This window comes from Solanum dulcamara, chromosome 9 (assembly GCF_947179165.1).
Source record: "Solanum dulcamara chromosome 9, daSolDulc1.2, whole genome shotgun sequence".
NCBI classification, from domain to species: Eukaryota; Viridiplantae; Streptophyta; class Magnoliopsida; order Solanales; family Solanaceae; genus Solanum; species Solanum dulcamara.
Genome location: NC_077245.1, coordinates 3,633,112 through 3,645,518, shown reverse-complemented (window position 1 = coordinate 3,645,518; position 12,407 = coordinate 3,633,112). Strand labels below are relative to the sequence as shown.

The 12,407-nt window shown below is 31.1% G+C and overlaps 1 protein-coding gene across 1 annotated transcript; it reads left to right on the top strand.

Annotated features, from left to right (window-relative positions):
• Nucleotides 1-6,486: 6,486 nt before the first annotated feature.
• On the top strand, nt 6,487-12,160 carry LOC129902584 (polyadenylate-binding protein RBP47-like). The gene is made up of 6 exons (XM_055977910.1): nt 6,487-7,048; nt 8,732-9,212; nt 10,442-10,506; nt 10,585-10,715; nt 10,806-10,902; nt 11,727-12,160. The coding sequence occupies exons 1-6, from the start codon at nt 6,617-6,619 to the stop codon at nt 11,886-11,888; spliced, it is 1,368 nt and encodes a 455-aa protein (XP_055833885.1). The 5' UTR covers nt 6,487-6,616; the 3' UTR covers nt 11,889-12,160.
• Nucleotides 12,161-12,407: the final 247 nt, after the last annotated feature.

Below are 12,407 nucleotides of genomic sequence, written 5' to 3'. Positions count from 1 at the left end.
CATTCAAACAAATCCAATTATTTGTTGGGGCTTATTTTAAGCACAAAGTTACTTTAAGTTGGTCAGCCAAACACTAAAAAAACTGAAAACAACTTATGAATAACTTATAAGCCAATCCAAACGGGCTCTAAGTTTGACTCAACCCATTAATTAGCCCCCTCTATTCATAGGTTGTCTTTTGGCTCTTCAACTATAGCCTCTTGCCTCTATATATACCTCAAAGGAGTATCACCTTCAAGAATATTCATACATACCACCAACCTAAGTACAAAGAGAGAATTATCACTATTCTTTGGTTTTCCTTAGAAAATGGCTCAATCAAAACTTGTGTGCACTTGTGCTTTTTTCCTAGCATTAATCTTCTTCTCTTATGGGATTTTGTTGAGTGATGGAAGGGTACTCTTAAAAAGAGTGAAGAAGAACAATAACACAATATTTAGCCATCATGGAGAAAATAGCCAAAGAAAAGTAGTGGAGAATAACTACTTAAACAATATTGGTCATGTTGATCATAACAATATGCATGGCAGTATTGATATTTCAGAAGAAGGAGGTCCTGGCCACAGCCCTGGTGTTGGTCATGCAGGTGGACCCCCATGATGGAATGCAGTGTTTGTTGTATCAGTTTTGATCCAAACCTTATATATATATATATATATATATATATATATATATATATATATATAAAAGTGTGTCTCATAATATTCACAAACATATATAAATATTAAATTTCAAATTTCATTATTCGCACTTAATATCGTTTGTCTTAAAAAAAATTAAATCCATAAAGTTTTTATTCTAGATCTATCCCTCGTGAAAGAATATATAAGTCCCGGCCCGTGAATTGATTAATTGTGACTGTTATTGTACTTAAAATTTATTGAATTGGGAAGTTGGATATAGTAGTAGTATAGATAAATTTAGCTTTATCTATCTTTTATTCAAAACATACAGGTTCTAAGCCGTATAGTAGGGTCCTAAAGGAAAAACACTTTCTACTAAGATATGTTTTCCATTTCACCACACTCTCTTTGGTGATAGTACTAGTATTATTTCCTTTTTTGTGACCTAATTTAACATGTTGTATATGAAATAGGTCACATATTTCTATTGTGATGTAAATCTATCATTATGGAAACCGTGTAATATATTGTTTGTATCTTAATTTATTGGTTTGTGAAGTGTAATTTGTTATGTATGTATTTAATTTTTCGTTTTAATTATCTAAACTTCAATGAATACATAAAGCAAATGGGATGAAGAATTATGTATATACCATGTTTAATTAATGTACATGAATTAAGGAAATTAATTACACGATTTGGCAGATTGATTTCAAATGTTAGTTGGGAATTAAATTAGACAACGTCTAATTAAGTTTTAAATCTAAGATTTTGGATCATCCTGATTTAGAAATCAAAATTGGAAATTTCCACCACACTCTTAAAAGGAAAAAAAATCCTAGAATTTTATTCGTAATATTGTTAAGCATTGTTTACACAAGATATGTCTTTAAGGAAAATATCTTGTTAACATTGATTCTTTTAACTATTTTATTATTTACATAATTGTAAATGACTGGAAAATAAAAAACTGAAAATTAAACTAGTTTTTAAAAATGTCACTACAATTAAAGTGGAGAAGTATATACATTATTTATTAGTAAAATTCTTATTTTATATTTATTTTACAATTACAGCTTCATTTTTATATTCGGAATTTATCGCGAACCATAGTTTTTTAAAAAAAAATAATTGAGTATCTATCTAACTAATATTGGAAAACGATAACAATTAATGCTTGCACAAGACATGGCCTGAAATTCAATAATCAATTTATTACATCGTGCTCATTTCTGTTGGCTCCTCCACTAGTTCGAAGTTCCATACTATACGAGGTAACTTTACGATTTTTTTACGTATTAATGTCTATTTTATCTTTGCTATTAAATATTTTTTCCGTCTTATTTTAGTTGTCATGTTGTGTTTTTCGAAAGTCAATTTGATTAATTTTTAAAGTTAAATTATATTACTTTCACTCAATATTATAAAGTAAAAAATTAGATATTCAAAAACTATATGAAAAGTACTATAAGTTACAATTTTTTTCATATCAATATGGTAAAAATATATATTTTAAAATGTTAGTCAAAGTTCATGTAGTTTGACTCCCAAAAAGAAAATCATGACAATTAAAATGGGACGGAAGGAGCACTATTTTATATCTAATATATTTTTCAAAGTATTAAATTTTAATAGATTCAGAGGGTAATATAGGAATATTATCCTTATTATTTATTATTTCTTAAGGCGTGTGCTAAATCAATACTCCCTCTATTCCATATTAATTGAATTTTTTTTCATTGTTCAAAACAATTGAATTGTTCAAAGTTCAAGAGAAATATTTTTAAAAAATCCTTGTTTACCCTTTCCATTAATGAAGTTTTCTAATTTTCTAGGAGTTAAACTATATTACTTATAAAATTATACTCCAATAAAAGGCTATTTGTATTTATGGTTTCACATTTAATCATCTTTATGAGGTTGATTAAACAAAAGAGTAATAGAGGAAAATATGGTTCAAATTTTTTCCTTAAATGTTTTTCTTAATATGTGTGCATTACCTTGAAAATTCAATTAATATGGAATAGAAGGAGTAGTGAATAACTATTATTGAACGGAAAAAATATTTATTTATTCGCATTGAATATTTAAATAAATTAATTCGATCAATTATAAATAAAGTAATTTCATAAAGTGAATGTATGAAGCAATTAATTATAATTTAAGTGTTGAATGTTTATATGTGAATTAAACATATAAAATGTATCTATTAATTTTATAAACGCACCATTAATTTTGATCCATGCGTGAAAGCTTTTGCATCTTTAATTTCCCTTTCTTTAGCGATTGTCTAGTTTGGTTCCGACAATACGATATACGATGGAGCCAATATTGGAAAATAGCGTATAGCGGAATCATTTCAGAATTATATTATTTACATGAATTATAGATAATAATTATAAATATATATCACATACAAAGTATGCTGAAAAATAACTCAAAAACCTCTCCTTGAAGCATGAACAAATATTTTAAAATAATTCAGATTCCAACTCTCCATTTTTCTATAGTGATCCCAAATTAACAATTGAACTTTATACTTGGGTCGGAAAGTATCATATAAAAATATGATTAATTTTCTAAGTTAGGAGAATTCATATTTATAGGGAGAGGCCTTTTCCCAATCCAAAAGAGAGAGGAAAACACATGGTGTTGTTCCTTCTAGAAAAAAACTCACGGTACTTTTCTCTTTTCCCCTAAAAATATGATTCTCAGTTCTAGTTTAATATGGGCACAGTAGGGACTATAGAATTTATTATTGAAGCTTCCTATTATGAAAATAATTTTAAAACATTAATTTGAATTATTCTTACCATAATAAATTACAAATCATTTCACTAGAAATTCGTAATTACACTACTCCATTTATATTTCAAATTCTCCATTAAATACTTATGTAATTCGCTATGTTAATATTACAGATACTAATCAATAAATTAAATTACTGATGAATTTAATTTAATGATTAATTTTTTTTAGAGCAATACTTAACTTATTTCATGAGCTAGATTCATAAACTACCTGTCAGGTTTGCACATGAAAAATTTTAAGCTTCTTATAAAAAGGTGTAGCATCAATCTCTGTATTGACATGGATTCCATCAACTAACTAATTATTTTATCAATATATATTATTATCATTCAATTTACCAGGCATATTGATTCATCTCAGAATCTCACGTTTTAATAAATCAAAACGACAATTAATATAAAAAAACTCATACTCGTTATATCAAGATTAAAAATATTAGTACATTTAATAGTTTAGAGAAGATGTTTTTATCAGTCGGTCTAAAATATCTATCTCTATTCGATTGTGTTTCGTACATACAAAATGCACTAGCACGAAAAGTTAGAACTATGGTATTCTCATAATCAAGATAAATTACATTAAATCTCGTACTACAATCTTTCTGATGGTTTGTCCAAATTTCCATCTACGGCTGTGAACTATTACTTTTAACTTATAAGAACCGATAATTTAATCTTCTATGTATAAGATAAAACTCTATATACCAAATCATTTATTATATAAATTGTGGACGCATATATGACAATTGATCTATTTAATGTAACAATTTATTGAATTAAATAAATAAACAAATAATTATTCAATAAATATTATTATATTAAAATACATGATTAATAGTATATTCTAACAGCCATGTAAACCCCTAAAAAAAATCATAGAAAAGGCTTCAAATATACTCCTATAAAACTTTCACCATGTCTTGTAGGTTAATCAAAATATGCTTTTAATCAGTAATAAAAAATATTCAAATCTACTCTCGATTAATTGAAAAGGCTTCAAATATATCAACCAAAATCAAATTTATTTATTCACTGAAAAACCATTAGTGGAATGGATGTGTTTTAAACGAAGAATAATATTCCCTTTGTTTTAATTTATTTATCTAATTTTATTTTTAAAAAATACCTTTTTTTATTTTATATAATTTTTTAATTTTAACTTTTCATACGATATATTTAAGATCACAATATTAGAAAATATTTTGATACATTCTACATATCTTTAGGGACCGTTTGGCCATGCGATATGAAATCATGATATGAAATTATGATATGAAGTTGAAGTTTTATTTGGACATATGATTTGAATTCTTTATGTTGTATGTTTTCTAGTAAACATAAAAAGTCCATAAATTGTAAAGAAATCAAAATTGTCCCAATTGTTTATACAATCTTACTAAATAAATAAAAAATTTATAAAATCGGATTATACATTATCACAAAGTTATCTAAAAAAAATACAATATTTATTGACCAAATCTTAATTAATTCAATAAAAAAATAAAATTGAGCATAAGTTGTAATGTTCAAGTTGTTAGAATCTAAGAAAATTATTTTTGCAATTAATGTCATAGACCATAGTGATTAGTCTTCTCTACTCAATATAATGATGATTTTTTTTTTAATTATTAAATATTGTTTTGAATGAAGTAGTGATAAATTTGATCAAAAATAATGAATTTGGTGAATATAAATGCTAAACTAAGAATTGATTTGAAGTAAAAATAAATTTTATATATTGGAGAGAATAATCGTTATATGAGATATAAACGTTTTAAAAGTAATGATATGAATTATAAATTTTATTTACATATGAAACAAATGACTAGTATATATATATAAATTAAATATGAGTTATTTTTACAAAATATAAATTTGAGGGTCAATTTTTATATTTGAAAAGTTTGAATCATGATTTTTGGTGAATTTGAGATTTTATCTCATTACATGAAATCATAAGATGAAATTAACGTAAAATTACACATCCAAGCGCTGATTTCATCTCGTGCAATTAAAAATTACATGGCCAAACACCTACTTAATTTAATATCATAAAATTTTTAAAAAATATTTACTTTCTTATTTTCGTATTAAGTTAAAATTAAATAAATAAATTAAATTGTAATTAAAATATAAGACAAAATGTAAACAAGAAGTAAAATCAGAAGTAGAAATTTTAACGTCAGTTGTACTACCTGTTAACGAATTACCAAATCAAACAATTCGCGTTTTTCATTAATGTTGGATAATCATATTAAATTTTAATTAAATTTAAATTTGTATTAAAATTTTTTATATTAAAGATAAAATATATTCTAATAAAAGCGACTTTACACTTAAAATTAGAAAAAGTCAAACTCAATATCTTGATTAAAAATAAAAGAATACTCTCTCCCTCCATCTTTATTTATTCACTATTTTAAAATAGAAGTTCAACAATATTTGTCCAATTTATAAAATTAAGAGATAATTTACGTTTAATTTTAATTTGCCCTTATTATTAATTAATAGTCATTTCTCTATTATATTTTTTAAGATATTGTATTTATTATATTCAAAGACTGATATGGTAAAATTTCTCTTCTATTTATAATTTCTTAAAAATTGTGCAAAATCAAATATTATTACTCCATCACAATCCTTATTAGTAAAAATAAATAAATTAAAAGGTGCAAAAAGACAAATAAAAGAAGTTACTCCAAAAACAGCCGACCAAATTTATACGAACTTGGTAGAATTTATTAATCAGTATAAGAAGAGACTTGAAGTAATTGGTAAAATTGTTGTTATGTGATCGAGAGGTAATACAATACAAGATAAGGTTGCGTACGGCTGCATACAATAGATCGTTGTGGTCGGATACTTCTCTGAATCCTGCGCATAGCGGACACTTTAGTGCACCGGACTGCCTTTTTATATATCCAAAAACATTCTTGAAATCAACGGTTGATATTGATAGACCACCGTTTGATCTAACGGCTGATATTTCATACAGGGCTTCACTGAATCCGTCATCCTCCCCCATAAATCCTCTTTCTTTTTGCTATCAGATTCACCTATACTTACACCCATATCTATCTCTATATATTTTCCTTTTTTTTAATTATTTATTTATATTTATTTATAGTAAGTATAAATAAAAGTTTTTTTGCGTGAGAATTTACTCTAGGGTTTGAGGTAAAGATGCAGAGGAACAATGGTACTGAATCTCAAGACAATAAGCCGCCGCCGCCGCCGCCAGCAGCGGTGTCTCCGACGGCGCAACAAGGAGTGACTGGGGCGGCGGTTGTACCCGTTGCACCGGCAGCGGTGGTTTCGCAGCAGCAGCAGCCGTGGGTGGCGATGCAGTATCCGGCAGCGGCGATGGTAATGCAGCATCCAATGATGCCGGCCCCACATTATCCACCTCACTATATGCCGTATCATCCACACCACCATCACCACCTTATCCACCACCCGCCGCTCTCGCCGTCGCTGCATCAACAACAGCAGCAGCAAGGTGGAGGATCTAATAATAATAATAATAATAATGAGAATCGTACGATCTGGGTGGGTGACCTTCATAATTGGATGGACGAGGATTATCTACGTAGCTGCTTTGCCTCCACAAACGAGGTATAAGTCCGAACCAATTTGCGCGCATCTCAGTTAATTTCATGCATACATACATATATATATATATGGTACTCTGTTTTTTCAAACACGTGATTTATGTTTTTCCATAAATGTTTTTCATGTGATTAACTACAATAGTCCGAGTGTAAACCTTGCTTATATAGATTGTTTTGGATGATGGTAGGTAGCTACTAGCTAGCCCCGTCACTTTGTTTTTTAAGCGAAGTTTTTATATTTTTTCCATAAATATTCTTTGTACTTGGTGACAGGCCTAAAATGGAATGTTGATAATTTGGAGTAGATAGTTTGCATGATTAGTACTCCATGCCTTAATTAGGAAATAAATTGAAGATTGTTCAAAGTTTATATCGTCTTCATTGCATGTTTTCTAGAGAAAAATAGTTTGTAAAAGGTAAGTTATTATTTCCATTGTCAAATTGGGCAAGGCAATGATTCTACTAGTTTAACTAGTATTTTTAATTCTAGCATATTATTGCCAATTAAGGAGACAATTTTGCTGCATTATTTCTGTATTCGAGTCAAGAGTTCAAGTTGGCAAATTTTATGCCTGCAGTTGAGTAGCTTTGGGATTTTATCAAAAATTTATGTTCAAGATTGAAAATTTTGCTACTGAATCCGATTTTTAAGATGTTGAAAGCTCATCTCATCTTAAGATTTTTCCACGTTGAATATGGTAACATACTTTGAGAGTTACTATAAAGGTATAATCTTGACGTTTTGGTTAATATGGAATCCATCACGTAATGTACTTGTAACCTCTCTGAAATGGTTATCATTGTTGTTTGAGATGGCTAGACAATAATGGAGATGACAAGAGAGTTGTTAGCATAATATGGTACTGTCTAATGTTTCAAGGTAGTTGGAAGAGTTCATGTTATAAATTCTTTAAGTACATCATCTGTAGTTCTCAAATTTTGGTATCAACTTCTCTGAACTCTCCAATTATGTAATCAGGATTTTTCTTAAAAGATCTCGGAGTTGAGAGAAGATTAGAATATATACATAGAATAACTTCTTCGATAGTCAGTTGGATTGTTTGGGTCTTGCTAGTGTATAATAATCTTAATATTAAATTTCCAAGTTCAGATGTTGATCTCTTTGCAGTAGGCAAGTTTAATGAGGAGATAAAAAAAGAACAAGTTTTTGTTGGACAATGTATTTTCTCTTCATTGTTGCCTTTCTGATGTTCAGCAGAGTGGATGACAACCATTAAAATTGCTAATATGATGTATAACTACGATGTTATTGAGAACCTTCAGAGAAAGCACCTGCTTGTCATTCTTTTGGCGCACAAGGCTACTCTGTACTAAGAGCACAGTACACGTGAATTGTTTTGCCCATGTCAATGAGCATGATAAGTCATGCCACACCCAAATTGGTGAACATTGAGTCTCTCTAGTGTTCAAATTAGATGGCAAGAAAATACTAAGTAATAAGGACATCATATAGACTCAGTAGCTGTTTAACATATATTTATATCGGACACAGAATGGGCAATTCATGCATGATGATGCAAGCCATTTAAAATTCTCGAATGTGCTTGGAGGTTAAATATTGACCCCCTGCCCACCCAAAATTGATTTCTTCGTATGGGAAAAATGGAAAGTGAAGTCTTTGACCTCATGATTTTCTTGTCAGCTTATATGCCTCTTGTTTGTGCAGGTTGCCTCCATCAAGGTGATTCGCAATAAACAGACTGGTTTCTCTGAAGGATATGGTTTTGTGGAATTCTTCACACATGCATCTGCAGAGAAAGTTCTGCAGACATATTCATGCATGACAATGCCTAATGTGGAACAACCTTTCCGTCTGAATTGGGCTACATTCAGCATGGGTGACAAGCGAGCTAACAACGGTTCTGATCTTTCTATCTTTGTAGGAGATTTAGCTGCAGATGTTACTGATACCTTACTGCATGAAACTTTTGCCAAAAAATACCCTTCTGTTAAAGCTGCTAAAGTTGTCATTGATGCCAACACTGGTCGTTCAAAAGGATATGGTTTTGTAAGGTTTGGAGATGATAATGAAAGGTCTTCAGCTATGAATGAAATGAATGGTGTGTATTGTTCAAGCAGGCCTATGCGAATTGGTGCCGCTACACCACGGAAATCATCAGGATACCCACAGCAGTATTCTTCTCAAGGTAATGAGCAATGCAATTTAGATATTTTTGCTGGCATTAATTGTTGATATCTTTCTCAAGTTTCTTTTATTTCTGCACAAGAAAACAATCTGACCCCTTTGGAATAAGGTACTTTATTCTTACAGATTTTCATTTCATGAATGCTATGAAGTTGGTGAGAAGTAGCAGAGACCGGAAGAAATGGATCTAATTCCAAAAACATTTTTGAGTATATAAAGTAAAAAAAAATTAGTTCTTTGTTCTTTCTCTAATTTAGTAACTTCAAAAGAGTGTCACATTTTGGTTCCACTATCATTTCTGCTATTAAGACACATGTGCATACACCCCGACCCTGTATTAGCGATCTTGTAGAGGAAAATTTATCACTTGTGGACTTGCTGATTAATATGCAGTATCATGGTATTCCTATTTCTCCTGTTTCCTCTTGTTACAGGGTGTTTAGAATTTTGTTTTTCCTAATTAGGATTTTTCTTTTGTCAAATTGTTTCTCTGACAACTTGCCTTACTTTTATGGCCTTACTTTAATATCTTCATGCCTTGCTTTTGATATTTGTATATTCTTTCTAGTGACTTTTGGACTTAAAAGTAGCAATTTCATTCTTCGAGTCAACTTTGAAGCATGCATGTTTTCTTACATTCTACATGGTTTAGCTAACAAAATTTAATTCTTGAAGAAGAGGAGGGAAAAGAGAATGAACCCCAATTCTCAAAAAAAAAAGAAGAAGAGAGAATGAACCCCTTTCCTTTAACTAGTGAGAAATGGATATATTCAAGTACCTTACCTGGTTGTTGTGTAGCTGCCTTCTTGAAGTTGTGTTTCTAACTATCATCTTTGCTTGTAACTGTTTATTTTAGCTGATATCTTCACAACAAACGTGATTTTAGTTGCAATCGGTACGTATCAGGTTTGATTAGGCACCTAAAAGTGCAAGCATGAATGAGATTTGTGGTAACTTGATAAATCATTAAATTTGTCTCAATCTGTTAAGTAAATTAATGTGCTTCTTTCATTATTAACCATTAGGTTTTGTTTCCAATTTCACTCCATTTGCAGTTCTCCATAAGGTGCTGCAGGTAGTTAGTTGTTTTTCTTTTGCGGTTTAACAATATTTATAGTGCAAACATCTAAATGATGGTCCATTAATTTCAAACAATTACTGTGGATGTTGTGGCTGTTGAGTTGACTGTTTTGTGTTTTTTAATACTTGCTTCTGTACTGCATTTGTTAGGTGGATACTCCAATGGTGGACCAGCTCAAGGATCACAACCTGATGCAGATTCTACAAATACCACAGTTTGTTAACTACTCTATTCTTTTCTCTTTCTCTTTTTCTAATTTTCGAGTCCCTTTGGCTAATCGATATCATCATAGATATTTGTTGGAGGTCTTGACCCCAATGTCAGTGATGAAGATCTTAGACAGCCTTTTGCACAGTATGGTGAAATAGTTTCTGTAAAAATACCAGTTGGGAAAGGGTGTGGGTTTGTGCAATTCGCAAACAGGTAGCTTGTCCATTGTGATTTTTCAAGTCGTTAGGTATCTTATTAGAAAGTAAATGTTCAGTAACAAATCTATATAATTTGTTATGGCAGAAATGATGCAGAGGAAGCCTTACAGAAGTTGAACGGAACTGCTATTGGCAAGCAAACAGTGCGCCTTTCTTGGGGACGAAACCCAGCAAATAAACAGGTATTATCTCTTTCTTTCTCCCATCACGTCTTTTTCTCGTTGCTGTTGCTTCTTCGAAGTTTGTCTTGGAAAAAAATAATTCCGAACAGGTGAGCGAATGCTTAGGACAAGTCATAAATCTAGTGGCTGGCATATGTCTTGTCTCATAGTTATTCTATTCTCCAACATTTGCTCAACTTACGGAAACTCCTTGTTATCCTTGTTGGTGGAATTGGGAATATCTATTATCAAGCTGCATATGCTATTGAGGAAGCGTTAGTTTTACAATAACATACTTCTGGTTTATGCTGTAAGGTCATCAAAATATTTGCTCCTCATCCCCCCTCTTCCAAGTCTATTGATATGTTATCTCTGATAAATCGCAACTTGATCCAATTAAGCAGTTAGACACCAGGTTCTTAACATGCTCTCTATTTATGATTGTGTTGCTTCAACACTCTGTCTTCTTTCTGTTGCTTCTTTGAAGTTTTATGCTTTAGAAAAACACGGATCTCCACGACAGGGGGGACTAATGCTTAGAACAGTTATGACCACCGGCTAGCATCTGTCATGTCTCAATAGTTTTTCTAGTGTCCAGCATTTGCTTGGCTTATAGAAACTCTAAAGTTATTCTTGTTGGTAGAAGTAGGAGTATCTATTATCATTGCTCATAAGATATTGAGAAGCCATTTTTTTTGAAATAACTATTGGTGGTTGGGATGGTATTGATATGTAATATCAGATAAATTGCATCTGGCACCAACTAAGCTGTTACATGCCATATTCTTTTAACATATCTCTATCTATGCTTGTATTACTCAATCTCTTCCTGTGGAATATTGCAGTCAAGATCTGATTTTGGGAACCAGTGGACTGGGCCATACTATGGAGGACATTTCTATGATGGGTATGGGTATGCATTCCCACCACCACACGACCCAGGGATGTATGCTGCCGCCTATGGGGCTTATCCAGTGTATGGTACTCACCAGCAACAAGTAAGCTGAAAGTCTGCCACCGAGTTCCTCTGCTTGAATGGTGAATGTGCTTAATCTATTTGTTTCAAGCTCGGAATGTAGAATTTAATCAAATCCCTCCAAATGAGGAGTGGAACTGAATTTTGACTGGATGTGTTAGTCTCCTAGGGATTCTATTAAACATTTATTTGGAAGTTTGGACTTTAGACATGAAACTTCTTGGATGGAATAAATCATAATCATCCACTGTGGTACATGTTGTGTACTTCAGAAAGCAAAATGGTGCTTGCAAATTATTCAGGTCTGCTGGATGCAAATTAATTCTTTTGATCTGTTTTCTTGGGCTATTTGTAATGGCTGGCCTAAAATACGTGACATCCAATGCAGAGGTGCGACGTTATCTGCAACTCTGAAGAGCTATGAGAAAAGATCCCTGCTTGGATTGGCAATTTTTCTGAATCTTGGTTTTGTTTCATGAATTCTTCTGTATGAGCCGGAGCTCTCGGGCTTTGGTCTAGGGGTAAGAGTGCATTTGAGTCTTTTATCGCT